Here is a 19,810-nt window from a genome sequence, read left to right as displayed (position 1 = left end):
ACCTATAAACCTTGGCCAGCATCAAAGAAATCAACTGTCAAACTTTGTTGTAGCAAAAGTTGACGCACGCTCTGCTGTCAAAAATCATCCGAGTCATTGCAATATTTGTTGCCGTTGTTCGATCTTTGCTTGTTTAGCTTACAAAAAATAGTGAAAATGATTGACGCTGAGATGGTAATTCCTGATAAGGTAAGTGCGAGGGTGTAGCCACAACAGCTGGCATATTTGCTGCAGTGCAAGTATTGCTTTTGTCATCGAGTGTAACGTTCCCATTTGATTGCCACGCACAGGACGAGACCGACACGCGAACCATGAAGGACGTAGTGAACCCTTTGGAAGAACCTCTGGAGGAGGATCTTTATATAAAATACAAGGTAAAGACTGGAAATGTGATGGGCGAGGTTTTTGTATTAAACTGCCCTTATTCCTTTGTCTACGTAGAAACTGCTGAAGATGCTCGAGTTCTTGGAAGTGCAGGAAGAGTACATCAAGGATGAACAGCGTAATTTGAAGAAGGAATACCTTCACGCACAGGAAGAGGTGAAACGCATCCAGTCGGTTCCCCTCGTAATTGGGCAGTTCTTGGAAGCGGTTGATCAAAACACCGGTATTGTTGGGTCGACGACGGGATCTAACTACTATGTTCGCATTCTGTCCACCATCGACCGGGAGTTGCTTAAACCATCGGCTAGCGTCGCCCTGCACAAACACAGCAATGCCCTGGTGGATGTTTTGCCACCGGAAGCGGACAGTTCAATTTCTATGCTACATGCGGACGAGAAACCGGATGTTCAGTATTCCGACATCGGAGGTATGGACATGCAGAAGCAGGAAATCCGTGAAGCTGTCGAACTACCGCTAACACATTTCGAACTGTACAAGCAAATCGGTATTGATCCTCCGCGTGGTGTACTAATGTACGGACCACCCGGATGCGGTAAAACTATGTTGGCGAAGGCTGTCGCACATCATACAACGGCCGCTTTCATTCGGTAAGTAATAATATTGATGAGAATGTGAACGCAGCTTAACATTTGCGCCCTCTTTGTCCGTTACAGTGTGGTTGGCTCGGAGTTTGTGCAGAAGTATCTCGGTGAAGGACCCCGCATGGTGCGTGACGTGTTCCGTCTTGCGAAGGAAAACTCACCCGCCATTATTTTCATTGATGAAATTGATGCTATCGCCACGAAGCGTTTTGACGCCCAGACCGGTGCTGATCGTGAAGTACAGCGCATCCTGCTAGAGCTACTCAACCAGATGGATGGATTCGATCAAACCACCAACGTAAAGGTCATCATGGCAACTAACCGCGCGGATACACTCGATCCCGCCTTGCTGCGTCCGGGTCGACTCGATCGAAAGATCGAATTCCCTCTGCCTGATCGACGACAGAAGCGACTGATCTTCTCCACCATTACCGCCAAGATGAATCTGTCCGAGGATGTCGATCTGGAAGATTTTGTCGCCCGGCCGGACAAAATCTCCGGTGCCGATATTAACGCTATCTGTCAGGAAGCGGGCATGCACGCGGTACGTGAAAATCGATACATTGTGCTAGCGAAGGACTTTGAGAAAGGATACAAAAACAATATTAAAAAGGATGAAACGGAGCACGAGTTCTACAAATAGGAACGAGGAATCGGGGTGTATTACCTTTCATTTAGCTTCGATTATACGTTTTACACGAATCTTGTCTCGGTTCGTATGAATAAAATGATTTTGTATTGTCACGAATGCCCTTAGTTGCTTAATTCCCTTTTTTTTTGTTGGCATTACATTTTCGGACACAAAAATGAAAACCAAACCAAACGGACACCTTCTTACACAGACACATCTATGTACCGGAGAGAAAGAGTGTATATATATATAATGATCTTCCTGTTTAACATTGACGTTCCACAAAGTTGTTATTTGGCATTGTACGAAATGAACTTAGTACATACAGTTACGATAGCAGCATGTTTTGAAACCACAAACGCGGACCCGTGTTGATGGCTCATCTTCAAAAACTGATGAAGCAGCCTTCACGTTTGTATTGTTATTTTGCTTTGCTTCTATTCAAATGGTACACTTATTAAAGTCTCGCTGTGCTATTGCCACGCTTATCATTTTCTTCATAAAATTCATCTACTGGTTTTAGTGCTTACAATTCTAACAAGCAGCACGCCGAAAGTTTAAGGAAACCTTTATTGGTAGTATACAAATTTTATATAGCGCAAACGAAATTGTATAGATATATCATTTCAACATGGTATATATATATATAGATATATATGTATATAGCAACTATTGCACTTGTATAATCAATCAATTAATAGGATTATTTGTCCTTTTTTTTTGTTCATTATTAATATGCGTTTTGGCTGCTCGGTTGATGGTTGTAAGTTTCCCATTGGTTTAAAGTTTATCTGCAATTTGTTAAATGTTTCAACAATATTAGCTACACTTGTAACAATTTGTCCCAACCCGTTATTACGCGTTTGCTTATTGCTCAATCTCATCTCTGTTTCATTCTGTGTCAATCATTCGGTTGCCCCTGGTGTCTAGTTCAATGTAATGTCGCTTATCCTACACAAAATGTTTCATAATTAACAATGGTTCAGCATTTCGACTAGAAATTTTAATGGATTTAATTATCCTTGCTCGGCATTTGGTTTTTGTAAAGTTTGCTGTTGGCTGTATGAAATCTTGCACATTTGCTATCTACCAGTCAATTCCTTATGTATGCTCCGCACAATGAGCTGGAGAACACGTTTGCTACTACGCTTCCGGACCCGGATCCGGTACATCTTCCCTGAGTTATTTGGGTCTGAGGAAGATGCCTAGATTTCATAATCGCTTATTGTCTGTGCATGGGTCAGTGTGGTCCAGAGCGGTGCCCTTATACCTTCGCACACTTCCCTTTGACGCTGGACGCGTGGTGCCTTTTTCCGGGACCCATACCTCGTCTTGGACTGTTTCCCATCCTTACCCGTCTCGTCCAAGCTGGTGTTTGTGTTACTGGTGCTGCTATAGCTGCTACTGCCCATTGCATCCCGTGATCGTGCCGGGCTACGATCGGTCACATTACGCCCTAGTCCGCTAAGATTCGTTTCACTGTGCGATACGGCCAAGCGTTTGTGTTTGGTGTTCCGGAACCGTTTACGTTTGCCCCGCACGAGATCCAACACGGTGTCATCACGATCCTTACCGTACATTCCATACGCTGCCGTCGCGATTGTGCCAGTGATCGTGTTGGTACACCCGGGCAGTAACGGACCGGTCTGTTCCGGGCTGGGAGCCCGCGAACGGACCGGACTCTCGGACTGCTAGCACTGTTCGTTGTCCGTATCGGGTGGTGAATCGGTCAGCAGCATATGTGCGGCAGGTGAGTCGAGCTGAGCGAGGACAAAGAATTCAGTCAGTTGAGAGCAAAACTACGCTCAGAATGGTTTAACACTAGAACTACCGGACCAGTCATTTTGACTGGAACGCTTCATTTTCTTCTTATATTTTTTTAGGGTTAAACAATTCTAAGGAAGTTCAAACATGAGTTTCACATATATATTCTATAGTACGATCTGCAATAAACAATAAAATATACTCCAACTCTTCGAAATTGTTTAAAAATTAACCACAAACGAAAAACGCTTAAAACGCTTGGTAGTTCTAGTGTTAAAAGTGAACGGAGTTACCTGACTGCTGCAGTGCGTATCACTCTTCTCTTCGTACACCGTATCCAGATCGAGAGACGGATATCCGCGACTCAAACTGTCGCCCGACTGTAGCAGGATGGAACGTTGATTGCTGACTGGTGAGAGAGAATATAGAGTAAAATGTCTAACATTAGTTGGTAGAAAACATTTCCTTGAACAAAAAATAACATCTCTATAATAAACTCGTCAGAATACAACTCCCAGTACAAGTTAGTACATAAACTCCATTTTGGGATGAATACCTTAAAGGATGTCTTCGCAATAGCCCTTTCCATTCACTTGTAACAACAACAACACGGCAAAAGGATACCTTTGTTCACGTTCATCCTGTTCCGTCCGAGCCACGTTTACCATCGTTAAGCGATAGAGCGATTTGCCCGAAGGACAGAACACACACAAACACCAAAGTTGTTCCCCAGCCCAGACTACCAGTTTCTTGGAAAGGACAGAATGAATGGGCTCCATAAATGCTTCACTGATGTTTTGCACAAAACGCTTTGCAAGGATGGATAACATCGTTTCTCCCTTTGAATTGATTCTCACAGACGCACATCGTTTCCATTGCCGGTAGGGTTGGAAGAAGGCTTGCGCCGGCGAATGTTAATTTGAGATTTATTCAATGGAAGACAAACTTGCATTGAATTTTGAATCTAATTTAATTAGGACTCTTTCACAGAACGCTACCACGGCTAAATGGAACGACGGTCGATTTGAATGGTAGGTTTTTACAATATTTAAGGGAAGATGTTAGAATTATACTTTTGCAAAAATTCTAGAGTAAAAACTGCATTTGGGGCGGCAGTTTTCCGGTGGTGCATGTGAAAAACGGCGCCGGTCCACACGGCAGGACCAGGTTCAAACCCCATCCGGACCGTCCCCCGGTGGCATGGACTGACTATTCTGCTACGTGGTAAAATAAGTCTTGATACGGCCAGGCCGTTCTAACCGAGCAAAAAAAAAACTGCATTGAAAGAGGAATGATTTTTGGTAATTTATTATACGAGTTCTCTTTCACCTGGGCGAAGACAATCTTTGATAATGTTATATCTTAATTTGCTACAGTCACTACTAAAAGTTGTTTAACTGTATTTCATCTGTTGAAGATACGTCCGCCGGAACGAAAAATTTTTACATCGTGAGACTGGCTTCAAGATTTAGCCTGTCTGACATTCAAGACATTTTCTCTCTTCAAGAGATCGCTTCAAACAGAAAACTAGTCAGCAGATGTGACCATAAAGCACATCAGGTCCTCAGAAAAAAGAGTTAGGCCAAAGGTTACCTTTTCGATTGAAACAAAAAAAGGATTGAAACAAAAAAAGGATTGAAACAACGTTGTATCCGATCAAAATACACATCTTTATGCGAACATGTCCGTCCAGGTCGTCAGCTTCTGAGCAGTAGCCAATCACCCCAAAAAAAAGAGATTTCTGATTGCCGGAAAGGATATCAACATTTTGCTTCCACGTAGGAGTAGGAGTCTTATTGGTTGACGAGACTGATATAAGCGTGAGTGTTATTCTGAATGAATCTTGTGACGAGTCATTCATATGAATGTTTGAGGACTCCTCATAAAAAAAAGTTCTCAATCAGATTCACCAAAGACAATTTACTTTGTATACTTTACGTTTTCTGCTAAGAAAAAAAAGTATCTACGACTTCAACACAATTCTCTTCCAGTAAGTTCCTTAGCAGCTAACGATCAGCGATGTTCTCTAGAAGAAGGTGATGTTCTCTACTTTAGGAATTGAGGTGATCTGTAATTTAGTCACAAAGTAGTTTCCGAAATTTGTCGCTTCCATCACGAAGTATCGCGTATCGCCAAGATATCATTGGATTTCATACAGTCTTCTTTATCCGAAGACTCTTTCCATGTTCCAGCGATGTGATTGACAGAACTTCAACTGTATTTTTTGAGCGTCTGGAAACCCATAACCGGAAAAACTTCTCCCATAATTTCAAGGCCAGAAAGAAATATCAGATTTACTTTTTTATCCGTTTTCGCTAAAGTTCTGGGTAGCTAGCGGAGGACCAGTAGGGCGTGAATTCATTTGCTTATGTTTAATCTCTATGCGAAAGCAGATTAATTTTTTGTTAAATCTTCGATAGCAACAATCATACCCGATAATACTGCATAATTTAATCTTCGCTTGTGATACTTCCAAATCTTATGGTGCTTAAGCGATTAGGAAAGTTATGAAAGCAATTCACCCCTTGGTTAGCATTGGGTGAATTACCCAACGTTAACACCAAAGTTACGTTCAACTTGCTCGATTACGATGTTCACACCGAAACTCTTCCAGCTTTTTGGGGCACGAACCGTCACGATTTCAACCAGCGTGCGGCAAAAGCAAAATTGCCAAAATAAACTTTGCAATCCATCGTGTCCAAAATTCAAATCCGCTTGCCAAATGCAAATCTCACCCAAACAAATAAAAAAACCCATTATCAATAGCCGGAACGAGCAGGCAACGAGTAAGGAACGAAGCTCTTAAACTCTCCATTGAACTGAACTGATTGAACTGATTCTTTGCTTTTCTTTCTTTCGGCATCCCATGCTTTTAGATCCCTTTTCGGCCGGTATCGGTCTGATTGAAGGGGAATTAAATCAGTAGAATTAGAACGAAGAGATCGAAGGCACTGACCGGGGTCAGTTCAATTACCATTTGTAGTGCAACAATAGTAGCACAAGAAATGGCAATGAAATGGGGCCTCATGTTCGTGTCTCAGATAAACAAACAAACAAACAAACAAATGAACTACAATCTTTCATCATAATCCCATCCTAAAAGCGGGTTTGATAAGTAGTGCAAAAGTTATTTCGGGAAGGGCACTTCAAGGCGTTGCAAGATCACGACTTCAGAAAGCATCCCGGGAGCAGCGGAATAAGCGACCCGTTTTAGCATAATAATAATGATGGCAAGCATCTGTGTAACTTCTTGCCCTTACTTCCCTTCCTTGTGCCCCGAACACCAAAGTATTCTTGTGCCATAATGCAAAAGAAAAAAAGAATCCGGCTCAGCTTATGCTCCGAATGTTGCGTTGTTTATAATGGGCAAGTTTCTCGAGAAATTTCTTCGTGGCATCTCCACAACACGTGCACACTGGTTGGAAGCTGGGATTAAAACACTCCCGAAAGAAGCTCCCCCGGTTTGTGCTTAAAGCACGACCTTAATGGGAGTAATTGCCACTTCGTTAACCGCACTTGGAAAGGCCTGGTTTTGAAGTAGAAGGAGGTGTGGCTGGCCTGTTTTTCCCTTCTTTTTTTTTGTTTAGTGTCGTAAAGCTACACCACATCAAAACGGCGCCAAGGATGCGCCATGCGTGCGAAGATGTTAGGCGGCTAATGCCGGTGGCTGTGAATCAATTATTTATTTATATACTCATTCATTTATTTATTTGCGCATTCATTACCCGAATCTGGCGGGCGCTCTGTCTGTATATTCCACGTGAACAACACATCACGTTCAAGCGAAATAGATAGAATCTTCTACGGGACAGTATCTCGATGCCGGTACCCATGATGCAACCACAAGCGAGGGTGTACAATCACGCGGGTTTTAGCCACTAGATGAGAATTTATACACTTTGGCAAAGCACTTTTTTGTTTGGTTTACGTTTTGCGCGGAAAACTCGTGCCCCGTCCGAATGAGGCGCCCGATTTCGAGAGGACAAACTAGCAGAGCTGAAGCTAATCTGATCAGCATTAGGGAAACCGGGGACCGGTTGAACGCTTCGCAACGAACAATCAGTTGCTCATTAATGCGACCCCGAGTAGCATTAGCGTGTGGAGTGTGGCACAGCTGTGCGTGAGTTGAATTTCAGCTCGCTGGAAGTTCCGTCCGTACAACGTAAAAGGCGTAGGAAAGGTGTTTGGTTTTTGGTAGGAAAATAGTAAGCTCATAAAGCACACACCCCAACCCATATCATTTACGGTTTATCTAGATAATCTTTTCCACTAGACAGCGTTTTAATGGATTGCTTTTCCGAGAATTTAAAGTTAGGGATCTTGGAACTAGCATCAATAGAACGATAGATTAGGCGCCACTTTAGTGTTATTTATATACGCAACGCAAACTTAATTTATCGCACAGATTTATTAAATAATGAAGTTATTAGATCATTTGTAGAATTACGGGTACGATATAGGGAAGAGCAATTTATTTTTATTCCTGTATTCCTGACTTAAATAATTATATAAAAATTAAAATAGCTCACACTCTACTCAAGCTAGGTTTTCTATTTCGAAATTATTTTATGAGCAAGAATTTACTAAAACATTAAACTTGTTTCCAGTAAACTTTTTACAACACATTTAATTTAAAAAAAACACACACACATACATTCCTGAAAATCAACCCCTACGGTTAAATTATATACAAACATTTCTGTTATTTTCCTCTCATTTCAAATTCCCAACACAAAGCCAAACCATCGCCAACAACTTTTAACGAACGATTTATCTTTCAGTGCAATGTGCTTCACCGTTTTCATTCGCGAGTTTTAAACATCCATCAAGTAATTGTTTGTTTTCAATCAAGTGGCCAATAATTACGTTTACCTTCGAATCCTTTTTCTGCTTCGCGCTGATTTCACGCTCAGGAATTCGAATGCAATGGAGGGTTTTCTGTTCTCTTTTTAAGAAAAAAAAACCAAGGAAAGTTTGTTGGGAACAGTAAACGCTTGTAAAAGAGATGTTCAGTAGACGAGTACCTAACCGTTCGTTGATTCTTTTTAAGGTACAGGTAGTTCCCGAGATACACGGGTGTCCACTTATTGCTCAGTGATTTTATAGCGTTTTTGTAGTACAAAATTTAAGAAAATAATTTGTTTCTAATTCAATAAAAAAGTTGTTTATACAATTTATGCTTCCGAGACATACTCGGAAGTTCGAGATACCTACGCGGGTTTTTTAAGATTTCTACGTGTATCTCTGGAACTACCTGTACATTATAAAGTACTAGTATTTGATTTACTTATTAGATTTACAAGTTGGTATTGGTCCACCATCATGTAGATCTTGACCTATAATTTAACATTCTCACTTGAGATACTCGAAGCTGAATAATAGTTCAGATGGGATTTTGATACCGATTCTTTTGTATGAAGACCGCTGCCAACAACTCAAAACAATTCGCAAAGAGTAGCAACTAAAATAAAACTTATGATAAGGAATATCCCATTACCCACCCTTTTATACATATTTATGTGTCAAAACTTACTACAGTAAGTTCTATTTCTGCAATCCGACGGAAGAGATACTTATAACTATAGAAAGTATAATCCCTACTTCAAATGAATATCGGACGACCCAGCACGAAGGACATTTTTGAAGAAGTTTCGAGAAGGCTGTAAGCCAGAAAGGTTGATATAATCGCTTGAGCAGAAATTTGGTCACGAGCGGTTCTGAAGGATTTCTGAATCAGACCAAAACCGCTAACCGGTTGAAGCGTCGGATAGGTAGATAACAAAGCTCACAATTTTTTTTAATAAACTTATTATTGGGATATTCTTCTATCTGAAAGATAACAAATGTACTCAGTTTTTACACCATTAAACCATTTCAATCGGTCATTCAAATACATTCATTTTCGCAACTGCTTTCTTCTGTAAATATCCTCACTGTTACATATACAACTGTTAACACAGCAGCACCATCATTTCTTCTGGACATTTACTGACAAATTTACCGTGCTCGTGCTCGTGCTCGTTATGAAGACTGTCGCGATACTGAGCGGAACTCAAGCTCTTATTAATCTAAATAAAGGATCCATTGCGCTAGATAATAAATCTCAATCAAGGCATCGCACAACGCATCGCGCTCGCCGCTCAACCCCAGCATCGGATGGATTGTCTTCCATTAAATGTGATTCATGTGCTAGCATTTTCACATTTTACCACATTCGCCCACATCGTCTAACGATTGCCGTTTTGCTTCCGTTTCAGCCCAATTCTATTCACTCACTCACACCCAACGACGGGACAGGTTTCCCCTGTGGCAACTTTAAGGCTCTCACATACCCAATTGAGACGGGCTGGTCGAAACAGATTTTCAGCAAAACTTTCGGCTAGCGAGAAACTTTGTCTAATCACGCTGTAATCGAAAGACAAGAACCTCGGCTGATAAGCACGAGGCGCTGACGTTGACAATGAGGCGTTTAATAGAGCAAACCGGTCGAATATTTCGCTACCATCACTGTGTGTATCTGCATAGCGCCGGCAAAGTTGGCAAAATTGTTTCCACTCACCGACAAAATAATTGATTCAATTTGGTTGACGCACCGAAAAAGTTTCCACACCCAGCCATATCGTAACTTTTGTATGAAAATTTAATTAATTGAACTATTCCGTGACGCTGCACGTACGGCGTGGGAAGGACGGAGAACGGTCTTACGAAAGCGGCTCCAGAGTATTCGACATGCAAATGTACTACGTCCAAACGTGTGCCGCATTCCCTGGCCGAAAGTGGAAACATACTTTTGTGGAATGCTTTCCATTTTCACAACCTTCCAAAAATTCTTTGCTGCCAGCAGCGTACCAGAGTTTGCCAGTTCGTGAATGCCTTAACCCCTGTGAGTGAGATGGCACATTTTACACTAGCACTACCGGTACCGTCATTTTGACTAGTTTGTTAAACTAATTTTAAAATTAGTTTATGTCAAATGCATACATTCGTCTAGTTTGTTATCTCAACGAGACTCAACCCTGACCTGTAAAGCGAATAATTTGTCCTGTTTTTAGTAAAATGCAGAATTGAGATTTTCTTGTTGGAAAAGAATTCCTCAGTTTTTGTTTCTATTTGAGTATATTATTTAATATATAAGTAATATATACGGAGAGTGTTTAATAAAGGCATTTTTTGTTTACCTTCATCGGTTTTGCTTGGCTTAACGCTTCTTAATTCTTCTTCTTGACTTAACGACCTCACAGGTCATGCCGGCCATTTTTGGCTTAGTAGACTTATTTTTACCATAAGCCGCTCCGTCCAGTTTTGCAATTAACATTTAAAATTGCTTTTGAAACTGTTATTTAAAATGTGCACGGATATTCCGGTTAAATGGAACCCGGGTGATCGTTCCACTATATTTACTATTAAAAAGCGATTTAAAGTAAATATAGGGCGGCTAAGTAGTGTATGTGATAAACGACGCCGTTTCCACAGGACAGTACCGGGTATCAAATCCCATCCGGACCGTGTCCCCCGTAGCAAGAATTCATTATCCGGCCACGTTGCAAAAATAAGTATTTTTTGCGCCTAATGTTAGACAATTCGAATTACACGATAAATAGATTACGCAGTTTTAGATATAATTGAAGATCTCAACTAATGAACTAAATAGAATGAAATCGAACACTAACACTAGCAAAATCTAGTCGTTAAGCCAAGAAGAGAGAGAAAGAGCGAGAGAGAGAAAGATCAATTCTTAAACGAAATGGTAATAATCAATTGAACATTGAATGAAATTGATTTAATATTCATGTTTTCGTTTCCGTAGTGTTAGATAACATTTTTTTGAGGTTAAAAAATTCTAAGTGCATAACTATAACAAATCTATTCGAAAAAACGGACCCCAAAAACATAATTCAGCTCATCTTAATTTTTAATGAAGCAAACTAAAAACGCTTGGAAGTTGTAGTGTAAAGAGGAACGCTAATGGTAGCAATTCGGTTGTTTCATTTCGTACATAGGACCAACTTGTCGTTTTTTCCCCCTAGTTGCTGTCCTTCGGTTTGAAACATACCCTACGGCACAGTTAGCTAAAGTTTATTCCAGCACAAGAAACTATCTCACGCGTGTGGGAGAAAAAGTTTTTGTTTTTTTTTGCCCAAAACGCCGAGCAAATTTTCCACCCAGCGGGATATGATAGTTTCCTGGTAGCAAAACTTTTACACCTTCGCTTCTCCCCAAAAAAGCCATCCCTTCTGCTCCAAACCGGTACCAGATTCGCATGTTTGTAGACAGATGTAAAAGTGACGTCGTGGAAAGGCGCAAAGACACAGGTTGTTGGTGGAGGAGTTTTATGTCCCTGGCAAGTGCAACATTAGATTTTTTTTTGTTTGCGGGGAAAATACTTACGGTGGTGCGAATTGAAGCGTACCAGCGTAATGGTGTTGGCCTTTAGATCGAAATTTCGCCGCCGGTCACGTTCACGTGCAATCTTTGCACGACGGCGCAGACAGCAGATGACTAGCAGGGCAAAGATGGGAAAACCCACTATGCAGGACAGGATCGGTACGACGATCGTTTCCGGTGATACTGTGAAAGATGCACGACAAGATGGAAAGGGATGGAAAGGTAAACGGAACTGAGTACACTAGCACACGCACAAAAAAAGCATCAAGTCTCACCTGTTGGATAGATTAATATGTCTGCCTTACGGGCAGGCTGTTCGGTGGGTGTGGACGTCGTCAGTGTTGTTGGTGTCGTTACCTTCGGTACGAGGCCCGATACTAGCGTGGTACTGCTGTTTCCTTGTGCCATCGCTACGGTTACGTGCGTACGCACACCGGTAGACCTAGTGGCGTTCTGTACTGTCCTGCCGAGAACGGCTGTACTGTTGATGGCTTCATTCCGTCGGCCATCCGCTAGAATGGTGTCCTTTGTTTGCTGGTAGTTCTTGCCACTGCTGCGCTGTAATCGTTCGATGGAGAACGTCGCTTCAATGGCACCATCTAATTGTAATAACATTGTTTAGCTTCACTTTTCCACGTAAAAACACACGATTCGCACGTCCTGCCGATAGCCGTATCGTTCGATAGTGCGGTTTGTTGATGTTGGTGTCTATATTCATTAGCTAGGCCTGCATACGACACAACAAACAATGAAAAAAAAAATCAGAGAGACTGAAGGAACGTGCCTGAATGATCTTCGTAATGTCAAGAGCAACAACAAAAAAAGAACGGGGGAAAGGGAGGAAATAAAACGAAACGATTACGCACACACACACACAAGCTAAATAAATAGACGTTGCTTTTTCCGCACGCTTTCACTTCAAACAATCCGATTTGGTTCGATCGGTTCACCCATTCATCTATCTATCCATCGGCACGCATACAGCACGACACTATAAGAACGCAGTTCCAATTCTTGGCAATTGTTTTCTGAAGATAACTTTTATTGGTTTTCCAACCCACCCGTCGTTTTTGGCCCCCTGCCTGGCGTCTCGGCGAAGGCTTTTGGATGGTTTCTTCCTATGTCAATAGTACCATCGGAGCAATTTTCTACCGTGCCGCTTGAACGCGCTTCCCTTTTTTGGCCCGTGTATGTTTATGTGCTCGATCTGATAAACATTCACGTCCCATTTGCCGAATCAATCAATTTTTACCGTTCTTCGTATAGCACACACACACATACACACAAAAATACGGAAGTTGAATTCTTCTCAAATAAAGCTCAAGCACTCCAAGCACGTGTGTCCTTTATTTTTTGATGGGTTTTTTGTGGTTTTTTTGTTGTTATTTTTTGTTCTTTGGTTTAATCGAAACACTTTCACGGTTGTTTTCATTCTCACATTACAGATGAACGAAGCAGCTGCTCTAACAAAACAAACGTCAGAGACACGATACCACACACGGATGTAATTTAATGCTGAAAGACAGATGCGATTAAAACGAAACCCACAGCACAGTGTCGAAGGTTACTACGATGACGACGATGGTTCACGAGCGACTGGGCTGCTCCATCGAGGCGGCTCCATCATCACCGCACCGGGATTCACACTTACCCGAGGGTACTTTAATATTCATGCAAGCATCCTTTCGACAACAGTGGCTGTGGCCGAGGTAAAAGACGAGTTCAAGCAGGTTTTGGGGGGAGGGGGGATGAAACAAGGTAGTTAAACGTAGCTAAATGTACCGCACGGACGACATCACATGTGGTGTCGTGACGATAAAGACCCAGGACGAAAAAAAAACCGGGAATGATGTACCGGGTTATATCACATGCTGTGTTCGATGGGACTTTTAGTACCGAACTGAAACGACTTTAATTATGAGTGTGTGCGCGCGCGTGTGTGTGTGTTTGATTATAAGAAAAAAAGGGTTGGCCAGTTGTTTTTCAAATTGCAATAAGCTACTGCTTGTTGTGGTGTACTTTCGAACGAAGCGGGAGCGGATAGGATAGTGTGCTACCGAACCACTAGCGACCACGCGACTAACTAGCAAACGAACCAAACATCAGCGTGCAGTCCATTCCTTCCAACGATGGTTCCAGCTGGCCGCCCCACAAACTGGGTACGCAAACAAACGAAACCGTTCGTTGGACTTCGGAGAAATACGTATTTCGAACCGATCGGAGATAAGGAACAAAAAGGGGGAGCGCACCCCTCTCTGCCAGCTCCACCACATTTTCCCTTTCGCACAACAGTAACCTTTTCCGTCTAGCCTTTCAGCCGAAAGCGGTTGTTGGCTGGCGGAGGATATGAAAATCGATCGTGTGAAACACACGCGCTGGAAAACGCGAAAATCTGTCCACGGTTCGGTAAATGTGTGAAAGAGAAAGTGGGAAAATATAAGCGAGAACGCAAGAGAGAGAGAGAGAGAATGAGAAAATGATACAAAATCTCACTGCACATACCCTTTTCCTTGCTGCTAGGGACGACGACGACAACGATGACTACAACTGCTGCGCCGACAGCCAGTTAGCAAATGCTACTTTTCCGTCTTGACTTCTGCTGACCGTAGTTTTTCCGCGTGTACGGACCCGGAAAAGTGGACCGGGCGAAATGTGAGATACGGAGCATCCCGCCCGGTTTTGTATCACGGTCGTGCGTGCGAGCGAGATGGAACGATTGCGAGCGGGAGAGGATTTCGGTTACATTCCGAATGTGTTTTGTAGCGATGCTGCTATAGCATTCCTGCCCCACGTGGCCCACGCTTTCGTAAAACGGCCATCCTCCGTCCGGTTGTCATTGCTTCCTGTTCTTGCGCGTGATGGGTCTGTGCGTTCGCTCTGTGTTCCGTTCTTGGCTTTACGCAAAAACCACTCCCTCGTTATTGGTGGGGATGCGATACAGTGACGGATGGCTTTACGCCTGGTGATGGTAATTAAGTTGCAACTATGTTGCAACTGATCACTATTTTTCATGTTTCGTTGTTTCTGTTCCTATTTTTCTAGTGTGGGTTTTGTTTGAAATTTTATTTTTTGTGATTTTTTGCAGTTTTTACATATTGTTTAAATATAAACTTTAACCTTATAAAAATAAGTAGACAAACTTCTATTTTTTCACGACAAGCAACATTTTCAGAAAAGATGAAAAGTATGGCATATTTTTCCAGGAAAAATATTTGGTAACAATTTTACATCAAACTAATAAAAAAAAACGAAATAATGTCAAATTGACAGCTAAAATTGTTTTTCAAAGTTCTAACGTTCATAATTTTGTTTTTAATTAGAAGATCTAAAATTAGCTTCGATAAATTTCGATTTATCAAAATTTTCTTTTATTTAAAATTTTTGGACATTTATAGCTTTTAACTTACCGTACCAGAGCATCACAAACAGTGATTCAGCGCAAATCCGATTTTTTAGCAAGCTTTTTTAGAAAGAAAGCTCTAAAATATTTTTTTTATTTAGAAAAAAATGTTTGTATTCTCGAAGAAATATCATAAAACCCAACAAAACCTTTTCTCTGAGTAATCCATGTAACAATACCATCTAAAATATAAATGGTGAAAACATTAAATTTATTTTAAATACCTTTAGTAAATGTTTGCTTTTTTTAATTTTTCGTTTTTTATTCATAAAGAACGGCCTGGCCGTATTGCTACTTTTTTTTTTAAATTTCATATGAGTAAATTATAGAAATTCTAATTTGGAAATAATTTTTGATTACTGTTTGAAAAAAAGTCTCATAAGTAATGGATGGTGTCAAAAACGGAAACGCACCGTATCGGTATGGATCACACAACCGAGTGTGATCCATCTTCCGGCTTCCGGTTTTTGGGAAGGATGCCGAGTGTGGTTCGGTTGCAGGAAATCCCAACGGATGCCGATCCGTTTCATATTTTCCATCTCATGACAGGTTTCGTGCCGTTTGCGAACAGTTTCATTATTACATACATACGTTCGGTTTTCGGACATTCGGGCTGGGCATGGGGAAAAGGAAAATGGCAACGAACGGCGGTACACCCAACATTCCGGAGCACCTAACACCGGGAACTACGGCTTTGTTGGGGAGGACCGGCACGTGGTCCGGAAGACGTGGTTGGTGTGGATCGGTTGTGCCGTAGCAATACTTGGCGAAACAAAGGAAGAGATGCCAAACAGTACTGTACGAGGTGTAAATATGATTCCTTGCCATACACACTGGCTACAAAGCACGTCGTCCGTTTGGTCCAGGATTTTCTTTCCCCTAACTTCCGCTCACCCGGCGGTTCTCGAGATTTCCCCGTCAAGACCCCAGTCTACAAACAAATAAATCTCTACAGGGCCGACTGGCCGATCCGATTTAGCAGGGATACTGCTGCCAGGCTACTTTGGCATTTTGGCTTGCGGCGTGCGGGTTCGTGGTGATTATTTTCGCCCGGCATTATGTTTCATTCATTCTCTGGTTTTATTTTTATCCTTTCCCGAAGTGTTTTTCCTGTGTGCGATGTGTTCTCTTCCGCTGGCCACTTTCTTCCCTTACTTTTGGTACGGTGTGTTATCTTCCTCCCCCCACCTCCCACGTGTGGTTCTTCCCGGAATAGAATCGTAAGCACCGAAGCGGAGAAGAAGTGCCCACAACAAAAAGCTGACTTTTCGCCACCATTTAAAAAGGGACCTAAATGGCATGGCATATATTGTGGAAAAGAGGAAAAGAGAGAGAGAGAGATGAAGAGAGAATGTAGCACAAAGAGATAAAGCAACTAAGGTGGAACTGCACTGCTCGACAGCATGGGAGGACGTTGACTAATGGTTAGCAGATGGACAGGATGCTGTGCTACAAAATAAAGTGTGCTGTGCTACAGGGCACAGTTTGCACCGCGGAAGAGTTTTTCCACGATTATGCATGTTACTATCCATGTGTTAACGACAATTAGAAACAAAAAATACATACATATGTGTTTCACATGTGTTTAGTACACATTTTCACCTTGCGGGCAATTTTAGCTTACATACATTACAAATTCCACTCATTTTCCAGTCCATTTTATCTGTAAGACTCGCGATTATAAACGTTATAGTTATAAATAATGGTAACTACAAGTGCAATATTATTCACTAAGCATATGGAACAAATATGCCGAAACTTTCATGGAATATGTATATATTTTTTTTCTTTCGAATATTAATTTTTACATTACAGTTTTCCTGTCGTTAGAGCAAGAGAAAGAAATCTGTTTTTCATTGACCTTTGAATTAACGTAAGGTTAGATAAGTTATGATATTATTAAATTACTAGCTTACCCGGCAAACCTAGCTTTGCCCTTGAACAGGCGTTTTGTAATTAAAGCAAACGTTTTGAGTGTTCAATTTTGATTCGTGTGGCAATTAGAGAATATCGTTGATTAATTGAAAATTCTTAAATTATTGCCATTCTTAATCCAAATGATACTCCCAATCAAAACCATTTTTCTTCTTTTTTGTGGCTCTTCTTCTTCTTCTTTTTTGCTACTTCAGGTGGCATTTCTAGCTTTCCTTGACGATTGGGATTTAATACCAGGTCCTTTCGTGTAAGGCGCCGATTCCACATGTACCACCGAGCCGCAAATTACTAAACAGCATTTTTCAATTATCCACCGCCAATGGTGCATGTGATAAACGGCGCCGGTCCCCACGCAGGACCGGGTTCAAATCTCATCCGGACCGTCCCCCCGTAGCAAGGACTGACTATCCCGCTACGTGGTAAAAATAAGTCTAATAAGCCAGAAATGGCCAGCGTGACCTGTAAGGTCGTTAAAGCCAAGAAGAGAGAGAGAGAATTATTCACACACTTGCTTTTTACTTATATATTTATCACCCACTTTACGCTTTAATGAATAAAATTGCACAAATAAATCGTCATTGATTGATATATTCGTTAGAACTTTTTGTTTCAGTACCTAGTGTTCAACATTATTCGTGTTGAAAAAATGGCTATGCCTACTTGATAACTCCTGTAGGAAAAACAGATACATAAGATCTCATAATATTGGCCAGAGGTCACCAAGCGAAACGATTAAGTAGCGGTAAACCTATTCTCATACCTAACGAACGTTCAGCGAAAATTTCATACAAATCGGTTCAGCCGTTTAAGAGGAGTTTGCACACTAACACCGCGACACGAGAATTTTTTATATATAGATATAGATATAACAGAAAAATAAAATTTAATATTAGAACAACCCGATCAGTCATTAATTCATAGTAATTAAATTTATAAATATTAATTCCAAACAAAAATCCTTTAAAACTCAATTTAGCTAGCTTTTTAGTAAAAAATCAATCGAAAAATCACCTTAAATGTTTATTATTATTATTACTATTATTCTACTTAATAGTTCTATTGTTGATAATGTTGAAACTTTTTTAAATCTGTCAACTTATGTATATCTTTAACAGCCTGCGAAACTACAAGAAAAAAACGGCCCTCATAGCTTCCATAGTTCATTGTGTGCTTGCCACAATGCAACCCATGTTGTAGTTCAAGTGCACTTAACATACGACACACATGGGGACGACAGGGTCGTATTAGTACGCTTTCACCAACTGCACCGTACAGTTCTAAGTAGCTAGCTAATCGGGATAAACGAACCGATGCGACTAATCGAGCGCATACAATGTGTTTGGGGATGTGTCGTGCTTTCTATATTTCCCTTTTTGCTCACTTGCTCTGTGTTTACACACTAACGTTCAGTTTAAGTGAGCTTCCACGTCAACTCAACTCCACTCCTCGGTTACTCCATCATCTCCCCCCTTTTCGGTACTCTTGGGAAGAAAGTAAATAGCAAAAAACGCCAGACATTTCAATGTCGGGACTCTGGTTTGGTCAACTAAGGCACGAACGTAATATATATTTTTTCCTCCCCGCCGGCACTCATGCACGAATGGAACCGGCCTGTCTGCAAACGGGAGAAATGTTGTGTGTGTGGGCACACGTGTAAGTGACAATTTTCTTTTCTCTCGTTGTTTTTTTGTTTTTTTTACGTTGTTGCAACGACCAAGAAAATATGTATTAAAGGAATCTGCAAAAGCGGGAGCACTGAAAGTGGACGAAATATGTTGTCAATCGACCGTTAAAAGGACACTCGTGACGTTGGCTGGTGTTGGACGGTGTTTGAAGATGGTGGGGGAAGGGGGCATAAATAGGCAAGCAAGCGGAATGGGACATGAACCACCATGGGATTATCCTTGCCGCTGATGACGTAAAGCGGATGAAAAGAAAACTGTGTCATCGAATGCGTAGTGCGTGGTTTCGGAGGACAGACAGTGTGGTACTGATTTTGTCTACAGGGCAACAAGTAACAAGTGTGTTCCTAATAAGGTGTTAAATAGATACGTTAAACTGGGTTGTAAAATTGTTTAAATTCTTTGTGATAATATTACAACATGAATGCTTTTTTTACCGTCCAGTAGAGATTGCATGATCTCGTCTTTTGGCGTGCGGATTAATACAGCCCAACATTGTGGGTCACATTTTATTTTTAATTATCTCTTTTAACATTTCTTTAAGCACCGATGGGAGGCATTGAAAGAGGGTTTAAGGATTAGGTTGTCTGGTGTCACCCACCAAAGACTTTATTTCTTTCTCTTGTTGGCTTAACGACCTCTAACATCATGTCACCCATTTCTTGCTTACTAGACATAAGTCTAGTAAAATAATTTACCACGTAGCAGGATAGTCAATCCTTACGATACGATACGATACGGATGGGATTTGCTCCCAGGTCCTGCCGTATGGACCGGCACCGTTTCATCACATACACCACCGGGTCGCTCTGAAGACTGTGACTCTGAAGACTCATTCGCATTGGTAGTAAATAGTAATAACAAGCAGTGTCGGTTCTAGCTTCTCGGAGGCCCTAAACGTAATGGTAATAGACTTGAGATGCTCGCACAGTTTATTGCCATAACAGATCGTAGGAAGTTAAATTTTATCCTTTCCACATCCGATTCATTCAAATAGATATATAATTACGCGGGTCGTCCCGTAATT

General features: G+C 41.4%; 2 protein-coding genes across 11 annotated transcripts; one reads left to right on the top strand and one right to left on the bottom strand.

Annotated features, from left to right (window-relative positions):
• The first annotated feature begins 54 nt into the window (after positions 1 to 54).
• Positions 55 to 1,734, top strand: LOC125765445 (26S proteasome regulatory subunit 6B). The gene is made up of 4 exons (XM_049430625.1): positions 55 to 189; positions 291 to 374; positions 442 to 992; positions 1,059 to 1,734. Exons 1-4 carry the CDS (start codon positions 157 to 159, stop codon positions 1,627 to 1,629), a joined length of 1,239 nt encoding a protein of 412 aa, XP_049286582.1. The 5' UTR covers positions 55 to 156; the 3' UTR covers positions 1,630 to 1,734.
• Positions 1,735 to 3,274: 1,540 nt separating this feature from the next.
• LOC125765471 (uncharacterized) lies at positions 3,275 to 14,520 on the bottom strand. Of its 10 annotated transcripts, XM_049430662.1 has the most exons (6): positions 13,418 to 13,507; positions 12,633 to 13,281; positions 12,042 to 12,493; positions 11,770 to 11,949; positions 3,675 to 3,790; positions 3,275 to 3,377 (listed from the first exon to the last, which is right to left on the bottom strand). In XM_049430662.1, exons 3-6 carry the CDS (start codon positions 12,379 to 12,381, stop codon positions 3,309 to 3,311), a joined length of 705 nt encoding a protein of 234 aa, XP_049286619.1. In that variant the 5' UTR covers positions 12,382 to 12,493; positions 12,633 to 13,281; positions 13,418 to 13,507; the 3' UTR covers positions 3,275 to 3,308. The 10 variants fall into 10 exon arrangements, with proteins under 10 accessions (XP_049286619.1, XP_049286621.1, XP_049286624.1 ...); XM_049430664.1 differs by lacking the exons at positions 12,633 to 13,281; positions 13,418 to 13,507 and adding an exon at positions 14,269 to 14,520; XM_049430667.1 differs by lacking the exons at positions 12,633 to 13,281; positions 13,418 to 13,507 and adding an exon at positions 13,863 to 14,262.
• Between the last annotated feature and the right edge of the window lie 5,290 nt (positions 14,521 to 19,810).

This window comes from Anopheles funestus, chromosome 2RL, assembly GCF_943734845.2.
Source record: "Anopheles funestus chromosome 2RL, idAnoFuneDA-416_04, whole genome shotgun sequence".
NCBI classification, from domain to species: domain Eukaryota; kingdom Metazoa; phylum Arthropoda; class Insecta; order Diptera; family Culicidae; genus Anopheles; species Anopheles funestus.
Note: the sequence above shows the minus strand (reverse complement) of the source record. Positions and strands in the feature narration are given on the sequence as shown.